This window comes from Manihot esculenta, chromosome 6 (genome assembly GCF_001659605.2).
Source record: "Manihot esculenta cultivar AM560-2 chromosome 6, M.esculenta_v8, whole genome shotgun sequence".
NCBI classification, from domain to species: domain Eukaryota; kingdom Viridiplantae; phylum Streptophyta; class Magnoliopsida; order Malpighiales; family Euphorbiaceae; genus Manihot; species Manihot esculenta.
Window position 1 is genome coordinate 19,178,284 of NC_035166.2, and position 17,460 is coordinate 19,195,743.

At 35.3% G+C, this 17,460-nt stretch overlaps 1 protein-coding gene across 6 annotated transcripts in view; it reads left to right on the top strand.

Annotated features, from left to right (window-relative positions):
* LOC110616674 (187-kDa microtubule-associated protein AIR9) overlaps positions 1 to 17,460 on the top strand; it is a 36,511-nt gene that overhangs the window by 7,650 nt on the left and 11,401 nt on the right. For 5 of the 6 annotated variants that reach the window (XR_006351025.1, XR_006351026.1, XM_021759123.2 and 2 more), the window contains exons 9-23: positions 4,927 to 5,026; positions 5,275 to 5,376; positions 6,356 to 6,588; positions 6,691 to 6,805; positions 7,183 to 7,303; positions 7,439 to 7,614; positions 9,575 to 9,710; positions 9,934 to 10,037; positions 10,129 to 10,176; positions 11,817 to 12,001; positions 12,105 to 12,222; positions 12,718 to 12,845; positions 16,106 to 16,274; positions 16,993 to 17,111; positions 17,286 to 17,454. Coding sequence is in view for 4 of the 6 variants with exons in the window: in XM_021759123.2 (XP_021614815.1) it covers positions 4,927 to 5,026; positions 5,275 to 5,376; positions 6,356 to 6,588; positions 6,691 to 6,805; positions 7,183 to 7,303; positions 7,439 to 7,614; positions 9,575 to 9,710; positions 9,934 to 10,037; positions 10,129 to 10,176; positions 11,817 to 12,001; positions 12,105 to 12,222; positions 12,718 to 12,845; positions 16,106 to 16,274; positions 16,993 to 17,111; positions 17,286 to 17,454 (2,023 nt within the window). In the remaining 2 variants the exon portion in view is untranslated. The remainder of the gene's footprint in view (positions 1 to 4,926; positions 5,027 to 5,274; positions 5,377 to 6,355; positions 6,589 to 6,690; positions 6,806 to 7,182; positions 7,304 to 7,438; positions 7,615 to 9,574; positions 9,711 to 9,933; positions 10,038 to 10,128; positions 10,177 to 11,816; positions 12,002 to 12,104; positions 12,223 to 12,717; positions 12,846 to 16,105; positions 16,275 to 16,992; positions 17,112 to 17,285; positions 17,455 to 17,460) is intronic. The other variant, XM_021759125.2, reaches the window with a different exon arrangement.

A 17,460-nucleotide genomic window follows, 5' to 3' on the forward strand; every position in this document is an offset into this window, starting at 1 on the left:
GTTGCTCAAATCTAATGGTTGCTCAATACTTTTACAATTGTATTTCTTTTTATGTGCTCTGTAGAAAGATAATATTTTGTTGTTTTATCACAATAAAGATTACAACCTATTTATACATGAGAGACAATATCTAAACAGGAAGGAAAATCAAGCCTATGATTATACAATCCCTAAGATTAAGTAACTAACCCATCTATCAATATTTACTCCTATATTAACATATTTACTTTCTATAACCTATAACACTCCCCCTCAAGTTGGAGTATAAATGTTAATCATGCCCAACTTGTTACATATATAATCAACTCGAGTTCCATTTAGAGCTTTAGTGAAGATATCTCCTAATTGTTCTCCAGTTCGGATATGTTCTGTTGATATTATTTTTTGTTGGACCTTTTCACGAACAAAATGACAATCAGTCTCGATGTGTTTAGTCCTCTCGTGAAATACTGGATTACAGGCAATGTGGATAGCTGCTTGATTATCACACCACAACTTAGCAAGCACCGAATTTGTGAATCCAACTTTTTCTAATAGTTGACGTACCCAGAAGACTTCACAAACAGCTTGTACCATGTCTCGATATTCAGATTCAGCATTAGAACGGGAGACCACATTTTGCTTCTTACTTTTCCATGAGACCAAGTTACCTCCCACAAAAACACAATACCCAGTAGTTGACCTCCTATCAACTTCGAGCCTGCCCAATTAGCATCAGAAAAGCATTCAATATTTGAGTGCCCATGGTTACCATAGAATAACCCTCGCTCTGGGGCCCCTTTAAGGTAACAAAGAATCTGTCCCAAAGTATCCCATTGGGCAACAATAGGAGAAGACATAAACTGACTTACCACACTCATTGAATATGCAATATCAGGACGAGTCACCGTCAAGTAATGCAGCTTGCCAACTAATCTTCTATACCTTTCAGGATCTGCAAATGGTTCACTGTCTTTTGTGGTAAGTTGAAGGTTAGGGGTCATTGTGATGTTAGCAATGTCATTCCTGTGATAACGATATCATCCACATATATTACAAGCAAAATTACTCTACCATCAGAATTTTTATAAAACACTGAGTGATCACACTTACTCATCTTCATTCCAAACTGTTGGACCACCTCACTAAACCTGCCAAACCATGCCTGAGGACTCTGTTTCAAGCCATAAAGGGATTTTCGAAGTCTACAAACCTTGCTTAACTCCCCCCTGAGCAACAAAACCAGATGGTTGCTCAATATAAACCTCCTCCTGAAGATCACCATGAAGAAAAGCATTTTTAATATCCAGTTGATGCAAAGGCCAATCATGTGTAGCTGCCAAGGAAATAAACAATCGAACAGATGCGAGCTTGGCAACTGGGGAAAATATATCAGAATAGTCAACTCCATAAGTTTGTGCATAACTTTTGGCCACTAAATGGGCCTTGAGGCGAGCAACAGATCCATCAGAATTTACTTTCACGGCAAACACCCATTTGCACCCAATAGCCCGCTTTCTTGAGGGCAAGGACATCAACTCCCAAGTACCATTAGTGTCAAGGGCCATCATTTCCTCTTCCATTGCAGCACGGCAACCAGGATGGGACAAAGCCTCAATAACAGTTTTGGAAACTGAAATAGAATCTAAAGCAGTGGCAAAACAACGAGAAGAAGAGGAGAATTGATCATAAGAGACACAAGCTGAAATAGGATAAGTGCAAGTACGTTTACCTTTGCGAAGAGCAATGGGCAAATCCAAATCAGACAGTGAAGGATCAGTGGGAGCAGGATCTGTCAACGAAGAAGCGGGTAGTGGAGCGGAGTCAAGTCCTCTAAGTGTCTGGAATACACATGAAAGATGGGAGGGTGACCTGGCACATGAGTGAAAGGTGTAGGAGTAGTCTGAGGAGACAGAGAGCGAACAGTGTATAACAAGAGGTCATCTTCCTCTCCTTGAGTGTTATAAACAGATGATGGCGGAAAAAACGGAGTGGACTCAAAGAATGTTACATTCGCAGACACAAGATACCAATTCAGATCAGGAGAAAAACAACGATACCCTTTCTGACGTCGAGAGTAGCCAAGGAAGACACATTTGAGTAATTTGGGATCCAATTTAGTAACCTGTGGACGAACATCACAAACAAAACAAGTACACCAAAAAATACGTGGCTTAATAGGAAATAAAGATTTAGTGGGAAACAAAATATTATAAGGAATATCACCATGAAGGATGGAGGAAGGTATGCGATTGATCAAAAAACAAGCCGTGGATACAACATCAGCCCAAAAACATTTAGGTACTTTCATTTGGAATAAGAGGGCTCTGGCTACTTCAAGAAGATGTCGATTTTTTCTTTCAGCAACTCCATTTTGTGAAGGAGTGTCAACACAAGAGGACCGATGAAGAATCCCTTTTTGTAACAAATAAGATTGAAATTCCCCAGAGAGATACTCTTTAGCATTATCACTTTGCAATATATGAATGGGAATATTGAATTGGGTTTGGATTTCAGCATGAAACGCACAAAAGATAGAAAATAATTTTGAACGACTCTTCATTAAAAATAACCAAGTAGTACGAGAGAAGTCATCAACAAAAGTAACAAAGTACTTAAAGCCAGATTTAGACACAGTAGGACAAGGACCCCAAACATCTGAATGTACTAACTCAAAGGGGGACGAAGCCCGTTTATTGATTCGAGACATTGAAGGTAAACGATGATGTTTGGCAAATTGACAAGGCTCACAATCTAAAACAGACAAAGAATGAAACTGTGGATGTAACTTCTTCAAAGCCGAGAGAGAAGGATGCCCCAAATGATAATGAACATCAAAAGGTGTTAAACGCGTGGAACATGCAAGAGATCTAGGTAGTTGCTGATCTAAGACGTAGAGACCCTCTGACTCATACCCTCTACCAATAATCTGCTTCGTTGAAAGATCCTGAAAAATACAGTGATCAGGAAAGAATGAGAGACAATAATTCAATGCACAAGTGAGTTTACTAACAGAAAGCAAATTAAATGCGAACTTAGGGAGACATAACACAGAGGATACAAAAAGAGAAGGGGTTAAGTTGACATGACCAAAACCCATGACAAAAGATTTAGTACCATTAGCAAAAGTAACATAAGAAGGCGATGCATGAGACTCGAGATTGAACAAAAGGGTAGAATTGCCTGACATATGATCGGTAGCACCAGAATTAATAACCCATTTGGAGGATGAAGATACAAGACATGCCGTAGAGGTACCTGACTCGACAATTGCAGTGATAAAGGAGGAATTAGAGGATTTCAAAGATGCCTGGTATTGGATGAATTGTGCATACTCATATGCAGATATTAAAATTCCCTGATCTGAAGGGGCCTCAATTGCCATATGCGCCATTTGTGTGCGATGATTCTTATTCTGTCGAACAGTACCCATGAACAGTACCGATGAACAGTGCCCGTGAACAGTAACTGTGAACAGTACTGATGAACAGTACTGATGAACAGTAACGGAAAAAAACACCTCCACCCAACACTCGAATGGCAAGCAAACCTCAGATCTGACAAGGGGACGGTGTGGCAACTCCAGCGACGGTGAGATCCAAATGTTACCCTTTATGTGTAACCTAAATGAACAGAGCCCTAAGTCTCCAAAAAAAAATTTAAAACTTGACGAGAGAGAAAAAAATTAAATCTCTACGAGAAAGGCTCTGATACCATGTAGAAAGATAATATTTTGTTGTTTTATCACAATAAAGATTATAACCTATTTATACATGAGAGACAATATCTAAACAGAAAGGAAAATCAAGCCTATGATTATACAATCCCTAAGATTAAGTAACTAACCCATCTATCAATATTTACTTCCTGTATTAACATATTTACTTCCTATAACCTATAACATGCTCAAATAATGTTAGTTATGTTGACTGAATATAAATGTTTGTTGGATTTTTATTTTGTTGTATATTTTTTGGATGGAGCAGATGCTTAGATTGATACCCATGGTACAGCAAGAATTAGGTTCATTGTCGGTTGATAATTCTTTGATTATCAGTTGAACAAATAATTGGCTAGAATCCGCAGCACCAAATAATTGCAAATAATTTTTTTATTGATTCTTTTGATCAGTGTAAAGGAATGATATAAGTGTCTTTTAATTTAGCTATGATAAGTTGAATTGCATATTCAATTTTTTTTCAGAACTAGTTTTTCTTTGCAGACGCAAACTTTTTATGCAATAAACTTATAATTCAAAAAAAAAAAGAAAAAACATTTTTATTAATTGAGAATTTTTATGAATTTTCATAATTTTTTTTATACTATTTTAACTAATGAAATGGGGTTGTCAACACTGCATCGAGTTACGTGGTATGAAATGTTTGCTCATTATCTAGATTTTTTGACAGTATAAATAAATTAGAAATTGGTTTATAGCTACTTACGAGTGGACTTAGGCTTTGTGGTATATGGACTGATATTCTATGGTCTGCATCATCTTGATTAGCCTTATTGGTTTCACCAATAAATTGTCTGATGCATTCAATACTTGATAGACATACTAAAAATCAAATTCCATGCATTTACTTTTAATGATGATTAAGTGAATGAAATATGGAGTTGTAAGATGACAATGCTTATGGATAGGGATCTGTAGTGCTTTTAAGAATCTTTTGCAAGGGTGTTAGGACTTGGACAGTGAAGGAAACAAGTAAACTAGCACTTGTGCATTCAATTTTTAATTTTTGAACTCTGATCGCTGAGGATTGGCATGCAATTAAAAATTTCTTTTTCTATATGCTTCATATTTTATTTACCTTCTAGAGGTGAAACCGTGGGTGATAAGATGCAACGCATCAGTGACAGGATTAGAAATTCATTATTATCTTTCTTAATACCTTCAAGCTGACACTTGCTGATACCATTAGCTATTGTTCTGTGCTGCAGCATTTACGAGTTGAGGAGAATCCTATACTTAAGATGCCCCATTTAGAAGCAGCATCCATTTTGTTGGTTGGTTCTACATTGAAAAAGTTTAATGATAGAGGTATTCTGTAGTTTTCTTACTTTAGAATTAAAAATTGACCTTATCTTTTTGGTCCTTTGGCACAAAATTGTGTGGTGCGTCAGTTTCTCATAAATGATACACAAGTTTTTGTTTTTGGCTTAATTTTCTTATTGACTTTCCCTCCCTGTTCTCTACTCTGTGAAGTAAGGTATTCAATTTACCAGGTTATTTTTCTTTGAAAATCATGGTTTTTATTTGTTGTTTTCTTATGGTGGAAAATCTGATAGATCTTTCTCGGGAAGAGGTGGCTATTGCAAAGCGTTATCCACCTTGCACAGCGTTGTGCATTAGAGATGGTTGGGAGTTTTGTCGTCCTGAGAATGCGGCAGGTAATTCAACAAAATGCACCTTCCAGAGTGCCTGGTTTGAAAATTACATCAATTAATGATCGTGTCAGCAGTCCGTGTTGACTTTTTGAGTGCCGTCAGATCCACTATATATACGGATTTACATGAACTTGTTGTGTAGTATGTAATTTATTTTGGAAAATAAGTTCCTACTGAAATTATTTGGCATACTCAAATAACTTATCTAAATGCTTAAGAGTGCCATAAACATGAAATTACATGTTGTAGTTAGATGTTACATATGCAGGTAATATTTTGCTTGATTATGAATATATTACTGTTTATAGTCACATATTGATGTATGTGTTCGTATATTTATATAAAGAGTTGCTAATGAAACTTACACTAGTACTACTTACTCGTGCATTAGTATTAGCTCTGTTGCCAGTAATCTACCAACATATTACATGTGCCAAAGTACCTTCTTGATCTAGTTTATATTTTGACTTTTGATGCTTGGATTGCCTTTTTAAGGCTACTAATCAATGCAATGTCAGCATAGGGTCCATATATCAGTTGTTATGATAGTCATGGCTTCTTTTGGATTTTCGACAGAAATTATTATCATGCAAGCTACTTGTTGAATAGAGATGAAACGACATTTGTAATGCTCATTGCAGATATCAGAAATGTTATGGGTGTTGTCCACTTATAGTGACTGACTGCTTTTCAGTTTGTTGTTACATTAGAAAAGTATAATCAATGTTTAATGAATGAAATTATGTTTCTATTAGTTGGTAAGCTCCTTTGGTTTACTTGTATTCCCTTTCCAGGTGCAATGTTCCCTCAGCTTTGTATGGGACTAGATTCTTCTTGTTACCTTTCTAGTTGATTCCAAATTATCAATGCGATGTTTAAGTTTGAGACTGCTTATTGGAACTCTTCTGAATGTGATCAAAATGTTATTGACACACAAACTCTCTGTTGAAGTTCTGAACTCAAGTTACTGTCTCCTTAACAGATTCAACTCTACGTTTTCTTTTTGAGCAATGGAAAGATCATTTCCCCCCAGGTTATGTACTCAAGGATGCCTTTGTTGATCAACCTTTTGAAGAAGATGCTTGCCGCTGCCACTTTGCTTTTGTCCAAGACAGCACTATGATCACTGATCAGCAACTTGTGTTAAAATATCAATGGTTTGTGGGAGAGAGACCACTTTCAAATTTTGTTGCTATTCCTGATGCCATCGGAGAGGTAACTAATTCATGCAGAGATACTGGTAATATTAAATTTTCAAACAGATAGTAATGCAGTCTTTTCATCTTATCTGCTACTGATAGCATCCACAATTGTTAGGTCTACTGGCCAAAGTATGAAGACATTGATAAATGTCTAAAGGTGGAATGCACTCCTATCCTAGGAGAGACACAGTATCCTACAGTTTTTGCCATATCTTCACCGGTTTTACGAGGTATGTTTACTTTCTTTCTCAGGAATCAAATGGATTCTGTTAGATTCATTCTAAAGTCAATCTAGCATTAAAATCTTTAATAATTTCTTATTTACTTTTAGATGGAACAATGTGGAACTTTTAATTAGCTGTCCACATTGAGGTAGCATAATATATTTGTTACTACTTTACTACAACATAAAAGTACTTAGAAAGATATGGACAAAGAGACAGAAACTTGTGGGACTGGAATTGTAGGTTCCACTCTTATCAATAAAAGAAAGAGTAGGCTCTAAAATACATGACAGTATTTCCTTTAAGCTGATGGCTGTCCACATTCTTTAATCATTCAACTCGGATGGTGTTGTCTTCCAACCTTGCATTTCCATCTTGCGAAGGAAGTGGAATTCCAAAGGTTGTGAACCTTGAAGTGCATGGGAGTTTAGTGGAAGGAAATGTCATCAGAGGCTATGCTGAGGTTGCATGGTGTGGTGGGACTCCTGGAAAAGGTGTTGCCAGGTGAGATGGCTTATTAAACTCCACAGCATATACACAGTTTTGCTTTGCAGATGTGCATGCGTTCTATTTCTGTTTTTTTTTTCTTTTTGTTTCTAAAAGAAAGGAACTGTCAACTTCATGTTTCATATTTTCCAGTTGGTTAAGGAGAAGATGGAATAGTAGCCCAGTGGTTATTGCTGGTGCAGAAGATGAGGAGTATCAACTAACTTTAGATGACATTGATTCGAGTTTGGTTTTCATGTACACACCAGTCACAGAGCAAGGTGCCAAAGGGGAACCTCAGTATAAATATACTGATTTTGTTAAGGCAGGTATGTAGGTGATGGAATTCTTCTTAAATCTTTTGCTTAGTATTTTAGTTTCTTCCCTTTTATTCTTTCTCAGCTTATCGATCTTGCTCTATGCACTCTTAGCTAATTAGTAGAGAAATTAAAAGCTCAGCTTTCTTTTATCCTAGGTTATTTTCTTTTGCTAATGTTTTGTCATTTATTGAGTGAGAATCTCAAAGAAATATCTCTCAACTTTCCCCCTTAATAAAGTTTCTTTCAGAGCATTGCTCGGCTAATCTTTTATCAAAGAGACAGTGAGTGTGTGTTGTCTATGCATAACATAAATGTATTGCTTTAAGACAGGGGAAACTAAGTAGGGGTAAGCAGAAGAATTCAGTTCAAAATAAAAACAGACAGAACAGATCAATTTCAGTTTTTTGGTTTGACGTTATAATTAACTAGTTTGGCTGTGTTCATTTATATGATTTTTGATTATTTCGGTTTGGTTTAGTTTTTGGAATGAAAAATCAGAAGAATTGAATCAAACTGAATGAAGTCATTTTGACAAACATTTATAAAGCAACATGCAAAAAAGCATGGTGGTTAACAAGGCCCACGGGTCATGTGTTCAAGTCACAGCTCCAGCATTTTTCATCATTTTTTCGTTATCATTTTAACGAGAAACACTAACTGTTGCTTTCATTTAATCTCACCCCTCCATTCACTATATCTAATGATTCCCATTTTCTGACTTAGTTCCTGTCTCCCATTCATGCCGTTCAATGCTGTCCCTTGAATTCCCTTTGTCATTCTCCTTTATTTCTTTCCTTATCAGGTTAAAATACTCACAAATGTCCTCCTTTCCCTTTCCGGTCTCTTTTAATGTTCTTTTCTCACCCCTAATAGCATATATTTTATGACAAATTGCAAATGAAGCATTTGCTGCTGGGCTTTTTCATGACACAGAGGATATGAAGGAGAACAAGGTGTCCTTTTGTCAAGTCATATTTTAGTCATGGAATCAATTTTAATTTTCCTTGTAGGCATCCTTGGAGTTTATTTGTTTTGATTTTCTCCTAATTTTTTGTTTTATGGATTGAATAAGTATGATATATATGTTTTTTCTCTTGAAATAAATGTTGAGTTTCATTAGACATTGGGGATTTTGATTTCAGTTCAATTTATTGCCATTTGAACTAGGATTTAGTAGAAATTAGAGGGCAAATATTGAGTTTCTTGAGGCTAGATGTGTCTGCTTGAATATTACATCAAAATCAAATTATTAGACCAAGTGAAAACAAATTATTTCAGTTTGGTTCAATTTAGTTCGGTTTCGATTCCGGTATGGTTTTATATTCCAAAAATTCAGTTTATTTGGTTTTAAAACCTAATCAACCAAATGCTCACACCTAAAACTGAGTCCAATGAGGAGGAAAAGACTTCCTTCTTCTAGGTAGCCATAATTGGAAAGAAAAGCTATAAATACAAATATGATCTCTTACTTTATGTCAGCTAGTGAAAAACCCCTAGTAATCCACCAGAAATAGAGGTTCCTTGATTTGCATAAGTTTGGCTAGAAGCACCCTTAAGGAGGCAGTAAATGTTAAATTGTAATATGCTTTTCAACAGAACCTGAATTGATAAAGTAAATAAGAATGCCAGTAATAAATTGGGAGAAATCCTATGAATGACAATCCTTTTTTTTTTTCCTTTTTAGCTAATATCCATTGTTAGCAAATTTAGTTTTTCATGAACCTAGATAATACCAAAGGATTGGTGCAAAGCAAAGTGTATAACTTTGAATTATTTTGTCCAGAAAAGATAAATTTGAGGGATTTATATATAGAAAGCAAAGACTACTAAATAGCTTGGGTTAATCATTTTGGGCCAAGTAGAAAATGAGTCTAAAAGTTATTTGAGTCAGTTTGTTATGATATTTCAATTTTATAACTTTGAATTATTTTTTCCATTTATTTTAAACCCTGTTGTTTCATGGTTGCAGCTCCTCCATCAGTTAGTAATGTCCAAATTGTTGGTGATGTTATTGAAGGAAGTGTAATCAAAGGAGTCGGAGAGTACTTTGGGGGACGAGAAGGTCCCAGTAAGTTTGAATGGTTGCGCGAGAATAATGAAACTGGGTTAGTGACTTGGTGTGCTTACATATTGCATGTTATGCATAGGCTCTTGGAAAAAAGAAATGTAACAAACCATGTTTTTTTAGTAACTTTGTGATTTCTTTCTTCCCCTCATTTTCTTTAATCTTTAACTATGAGTAAACGAAGTCTTTTTGCTCATTCCTGTGTAAATTTCTGTATTTCCACACTGTTATTGTCTTGTTTTTATCTTCTTGGCTTCTTTTAGCAGAGGCTTTCAATTGGTTTCAATGGGTACATCAGAATACACTTTGACTAAAGAAGATGTAGGCAGATGCATTGCTTTTGTTTATATACCCATTAATTTTGAAGGTTAGTCCAGTTCTTATTTTCTTGTGGAAACCTTGCTTTCTCTTAGATAAACTTCCAAATTGTAACACATATTAATTGGCTTATGTTGCAGGGCAGGAAGGGGAATCTGTGTTGATACTGTCTTCTGTGGTGAGGCAAGGTAAAATCAGAATGATGCTTAGTTGCTTATGCCTTCTTTATTTTTTATTTTTTATTGTTTACACAATAGAATAGAGTAGGAATGGAATAGCTTTTCATGGCCATGAAATGGTTGTTTTCACTTGTGTTGGGAATTGAAAGTCTACAAATTTGTGAAATATCTTTTCTATGTAATAACTGTGACAGTTATGCTTCTGACAAAATTTGAGATTGTGGAATAGCTATTCTATGGAATAACAATTTCACAATTGAAAATTGGACAAGGTCAAGGACAGCTTTTCCATTCACAGTCTATTTCATGTTATGAACCAAGCTATTACATATAGCCAAGCCAACTAGTTTGGGATTAAATATTACTTCTTGTTATATGTTTGTTGTGTTATAATTTTGAAGAAACAACTTCCCTTCGTTGCAATAATTATCAGAGAGACATTTCATAACTATACTAAGAGATCACAAATTTTTTAATATTGTCTTTTAATTTCTTGGACTTCAAATAATTGAAATGATGATATTAAGTTGTTATCCAAGTTCATCAAGAATTTGAGATTTTTCTTAATTGCATAAACCATTACAAACCCCAGGGGCTTCACAGTTTATTCTTATGGTTTATCTATATGTTTATTCAAAGATTTGAGTGAAATAAAAATAAATATCAACAATAATTAGGCTCGTAGGACATGTTTAGAAATGTATATTCTATAAGTGATACTTTTGAATATTATTGTTTATGATTACTTGTGAATTATCCTATTAGTTCTTGACTAATAGTGCATAACAAAATTTAGTTGAAATTGGTCAAGGAAAGATAGCTGTAAGAGGTTTTAATTGGTTTAAATGATTAATGATTTGATCTGAATTTTTTCTGCAAGGCTGAAAGGGAGCTGGGTATTTGTTGAACGGTGTTGAGTACTATTCAATGGAAAAATCTTAAAAAGTTTTCATGTTTTCTGAAATCTTATTTTTATTCAGTATCCTAGTAAATGGATGAGTGTGTACCAGTAGATCTAATCAACTTAAGTTTATGAAACTTTAATCTCAAACTAGTTTATTTATACAGATCCTTTTCGTCTAACCACCCAGTGTAGGATTATATTTCTAGGAGCATTTAGGAGTCATTACTTCTCACTATGTCATTCTATGTCGGTCCCTGCCTTTCCTTTTCACCAGCAATGTCAATATGCTCAGTTTTCTGTACAGATGTATAGTACAGTCCATGATGTATATTTTCAAAGCATCTCAATCTTCTAAACTTTTTCTCAATGGGTGCCACTCCTGCTTCATACAAATGCATACCTTCCTTATTCAGTTCCTTCTTTTGTTTTATTTATTATTTCCACACATCTTTCTTGGTTCTCATTTTGCCAAACTGCAACATTGTTCTGTGCGTGTCTTTTCCTTTGTGCAAATTAATGTCATAAATGTTAGCTTCCTTTGATAAATAGTTGAGCATGCTTCCTTTCTTGCAATTCTTGATGCTGAAATTACCTATGAATCAACTTTGCTGTACATTTACCCTTGTTTATTATGGAGATGTGATTCATCTGTTTTCTTGTTCGAGTAACTATATCATTGTGGTTTCTTCATGTTGCAAAATGTCATTAAGTTTTTAACAATGCCTCTTTTTTGCTAAAATTCCAGCACCTCCAAATGTAACAAATGTTGAGATAATCGGTGATATAAGGGAAAGCAATAAAGTTACTGTAACTGGTATTGTTTCTGGAGGAACTGAAGGTTCTAGCAGAGTCCAGTGGTTTCGAACAAGTTCTTCAACATTGGACAGTGAGAATGGCCTTGAAGCATTGAGTGCATCCAAAATTGCAAAGGTTGTTTTGTATGTTCAATGTTCGCATGAAAAATCATGAATCATTCTGACTTTTCTTTGAATAACTGATGCTAATTCTTAGTTAAGCTTCCACCTTTTTTTAGGCATTCCGCATACCTTTAGGAGCTGTTGGCTGTTATATTGTTGCAAAATATACTCCCATGACTCCAGATGGGGAATCTGGTGAACCGGTATATGCTATATCTGAAAGAGCAGTTGAGAGTAAGTACACCTTTTCTTTTTCATTTCTGTATAGCTTAACTGTTAGAGATCTAGGGAGCCTACAGTAAACCTGAGGAGAATCCTTCTTGATGGGTTTTGTGAAAGTATACACTTATGGGTTTGAATCCAACCAAAAACATTAAGGCAATAGGTTTACAAGTCCTTCCCATTTATATGTCTTTTACCCATCCCTCTTTTTGATGTGGGAATCCTGAATCCTGATACTTGCATATTTCCAATAATCTCACTCTCAAGTATGAATCTCTTCTACATTGGATTTATTGGGCCTGTTCCCCCTTGATCGGAAGCCTTTCTTTACTTGACTTTTACAATGTCACCAAGGGCCCAACTACTCCATCAAGTGCACCTGAGTGTGCACCTCTAAGAGTCATACTAGAGTCGTCACTTGAGAAAAAAATTTCTTTTTCTTCTTCTTATGATTGGTTTTAGAATAGACTAGTCTCCTAATTCATAAATTCCTTTCTTTTTTTCCAGCTCTTCCCCCAAGCCTAAATTTTTTATCTATCACTGGAGATTATGTTGAAGGAGGCATGTTGACAGCATCGTATGGCTATATAGGTGGTCATGAAGGAAAAAGTGTGTATAATTGGTATCTTCACGAGGTATAGACTCTATGCTAATACGTGCAGTAGGTATTATAGCAATTTAAATTGCATCATTTAAAGCTTTAATTTTCCCATTATGTTAGGTTTATTTCTCTTAGTGAATTATCACATCATTGTTCTCTCCATGCTACAACACTGAGACAAGTGTTGTCAACTAGATGTGGAGGTCTTATTGAGCTAAACTCACATGATTTCTATGACAAGTTTGGTATGATGTGCTTACATGCTAGCAAAATGGAGAGAGGTTAAGTAGTTTCACTTTGCGTAATTTGGTCAATGAAGTTATTCTTGTATAGCCCCCCTTTATTCCTGTAAAACCAATGTGGCATTGTTTTCTCTCACATTATCCCGTTTTCACTTGATTGCATGCAAATTGGTTCTCGATACCAAGGATTTTTTTCATTTATTGTAAAATCCTGAAAGATAACCTAGTGTCAAAAGACAAATATAAGTAAGCATTTACCTAATTACGTCATGCTACCAGAGCAAGTCCAATTTTGCTCAGTGACTTAGATGAGGAGAAAGACATTTAAATTAATTTCTAGTTAAATAGTGATCATATTATTTAGGTTTTCTACCCAAAATTTTTCATTATTTTTTCTCAGTAGGAAAATTAGCATTGCCATGTCATATTAGGATTTGCTTAATTTTCCCAGCTGTTGAAATGGTGCTAATTCTTGGGCAGCAGGAAAGAACATGTCCTAGGCATGTTCCAACTTCCAAGGTCCAGAAAAATGCCCAGGACATGTTCCTTACTGGACCAGCAATGTGAAGAGAGTCCCAGCAGTCCAAAACATGCGTTCAAGTGTGTTTCCTCAGTGTTTACCTTTTTTTTCTTAAATTTTTTTTTTCAAATACATCTGCAGGTTTATTTTCAGTTGTTTTATGTTTTAGCTAGGAGTTGTTTAAGTTTTCCTATTCTATCTAGAATTGGTTAGTTTCCTATTCTGTTTGGAATTCCCATTCTATTTTAAATTTTGTAAACTTCCAAGTTTAGAGAAATTCATTCCTATATGGTTTAGTTTAATTTTATTCCTGTTTAGTTAGACTTACAGGTACTATGTGAACTCTTCTAATCTAATGTATTTATTCAATAGAATAATATTTTCCCCATATACATTTATGGGTGTTGTTTATTTGAGCTTCACAGTACGTTAATTATATTAGGGTTTTCATCTTCATTTTGTCGTGAGTTTTTTTGGTGCCTACATAAAGTTCCTTGAAGTAGATATTGGAACGAGCTATTGCTGATTTTGCAAATCATAGAGCATTAAGAAATGGTTGTCTATTGTTGAGCTGTGTTATGGAACGTTGACTAATTATATATTTATATTCCTAATTACTAGAGCTTAATTTTAAGGATTAATTAGAATGGGTTTAGGAATGTTTGTTTATAAAAGTGTGACACTTTTTTTTCTATGAAGGAGATAGAATTGAAGAATAAAGATATAACCCTTTGAGTTATTTCCTTTCTCTTCTTTTCCTTCCCTTCTTTCTCCTATTTCTAATTCTTAAACCTTATCATGGTATTGTATCAAGGTGACATATTGATGCTAGAAATTCTTGACCTTTAATTTTCTCCCATTTTCTATTCTTTTATGGTTTCAGTTCTATAATGTTTCATCTCCTTAATTCAGTTTTTTTGGTTAGTTTTGGAAACTGGTCTAAGGGTCTCTGTGTTGAAATTCCTACTGCCATCCTAAGTCACTCTTTTAGAGTGATTTGTTTGTCTCACCACCCCTAATAGGAGAAAGCCCAGCTGCTGGTGCCAGGCCTTCCAGAATCCGTCCATTGGAAGATTGGCATCTGAGCCTTATGTGTGGGATTTATGTTTTGGATCTAGTCCCATGCGCCAGTGTGTGGAGGTTCCTGGGTGCTTCCTTACCTCCCACTGTCTTTCCCAGCATTGCTGCTTCTGTTTCTGCCTCTCCCATGAACCCCTACCATGTTTGAAGTCATTTTGAAGGTGCTTAGTGAAACATCCCCCATTCAATTGAGGTCTTCTGTTGTTTTGTGGCACTAGTGCTATTGTATGGTATTTGAACTTGGACAGGTATTGTGGGTGTTTATGTGACTGCCAAATAGGCTTAGTGAAGTTGTTTTGGAAGTGAGGCATTGTGAATGACCTAACATTTGTGCAACCAAATGAATTGCTTTCTTATTTGGAGAATTCGTGAATGTGTTTCTGATGTTGGAATTGGAAACCAGCTGCACCCCAAAGTACTGCCTGCTTAGCTGCTGTTTTATGTTTGGGGGTACTGTGACTATTCTTTGGGTGATTTTGTGTTTGCTTGTGTTATGATTATCAATTTCTTATGTTGTGTTTCAAGGATTTATTGGCTTCAATAGGAATCTCATCAAGGGGGAGTATTGGAACTTGTGAGATTCCAACTGAAGAGGGAGTGTTATGGAAAATTTACTAATTTTATATTTATATTCCTAATTGCTAGAGTACAATTTGAGAACTTACATTCAGGGATTAATTAGTGAGTTTAGGAATGCCTATATATAAATATCTGATCTTTTCTCTATCAAGGATATAGAATTGAAGAATAAAGATGTAGCCCTTTGAGTTGTTTCCTTTCTCTTTCCTTTTTTCTCTTTCTTTCTCCTACTTCTAATTCTTAAATCGTAACAAGTTGGTTCTAAAGCCCTCAAATGATTGGTTATCCATAATACATTGCGGGGCAAGTGTTAACCTTCAATTTGTCTCATCTCATGTGGATGTCATTCTTCTAGTAGAAATACAAAAATAGTCTATATAAGCCAGAGAGTACAGTTCGTGTTGCTTGGTGCTGTTGAACTGTTGAAGATCACCTTTGTTTTTCTTTTCTTTTGTCTAGTATTAACCATTTTAAAATATTAGGAAAGAAATGTAATTAAAGAAGAAAGAATAAATGCAAATGGTTTTGTGTGATTTATTTAATTGACCTACATCTGTAGGAGGAGGTGATAATTCTTTGTATACATTGTTAACTCTGGTATATAGATTCACTTAGAGATATGATGTTACAATATTTTTCTATCATGTATAAAAATTAATCGTGTCATCAATCTATTGCCGTTGCCACTCTAACATGCCTTTTATGATTTCTTGTAATGTAAATTTGTAATTACTTTATTCCCTGTATATCTAGTTAAATGTTTGCATAGCATGTTCTCTTCCTTGCACCTTAAACGGATATTTTACTGAATATGTCTAATGCTTATTATTTGCAGACAACATATATTGATTCAGATGTTTTCACAAATTTCAGGCTGAAACAGACTCTGGTACTTTGATACCTGAGGGTTCAGGAGTTCTTCAATATCGTGTTACCAGAGATACAGTAGGTAAATTCATATCTTTCCAATGTGTCCCTGTGCGTGATGATGGGATTGTAGGCGAGCCAAGAACTTTCATGGGACAGGAACGGGTTCGACCTGGTAATTTCTCTCTTTCTTTATGTATAATGTTTGTATGGAGACTAAGCATTAGATGGAAGATTCTGCAATTCCAAGGATAAAATTCTAGTGCATTTAAAGCTGGTTTATTTTTGCAAAGGATTTTTCATTAAATTGACAGTAGCAATCATTTACCTTAGGGAATTCACCTGTTGGAGGAGTAATTAAGAATATGATCCATGTCTGCTCACTCTAATGTGTCAAAGGCTTATAAACACTCTGTTGTGCTTGCTGAGTGTAGTTGCCTAGTCATGGCAAGCGAGCTTTCTGCTAACCAGAAATATTGTTCTAGTGCTTTTAACTGCAAAGCGCATATCCTTGTAAAGTATATGTTTAACAGTAGGTGTTTGGACCCAAAATTGTTGGATGAATAGCAATACCCATGGTTGAAGGTCCATTTATGTAATAGCAGATAGTTAGGATCTAGTTTCTGATGCAAAAAAATTGATGTGTTTGACTATTCATACATGAATATTTACGTAATTGAATCATAAAGCCTCTTTTCTTAGTTTGTGTTTTCAAAGCGGACTGTTGCTAGCTAAATTTGTGCATTCAACTTGTGGTGAAGTTCAAGTAAATTAATATATTCAAAATGTTGTCGTAGTTTTAATTTGTTGGCATGGATACATGTTCTCTAACTGTTCTATATCTATTACATGGCGAATTCATTTCTTATACCAAAATGCTGTATCATGCTTAGGAAGTCCGAGGTTGCTCTCTCTACAAATAGTTGGAAGTGCTGTTGAGGGAACTCCATTAAGTGTGGACAAAAAGTATTGGGGAGGTGAAGAAGGAGATTCAGTTGTCCGTTGGTTTCGGGTACTTTAACTTTCACACAAACATAATGTAGTAACATCACTTGTTGGCTATTTAAAGAATAAGAAAACTAAATATCTGCTTTTGCTGATAATTCTATCCCCTCTCTCTTCCTCCCCTGTGTCAGTGCTAATAATGAGCAGCTGTAATTTGGTTAACCAAAGTGCTGTTATGCAGACTAGTCCAGATGGCACTCAAAATGAAATTCGTGATGCTACTGCTATGTCATACATGCTTTCAATTGATGATATTGGATTCTTTATTTCGGTTTCATGTGAGCCTGTCAGAAGTGATTGGGCCCGTGGTCCTGTAGTTGTTTCTGAAAAAATTGGACCTATCATTCCTGGTATAA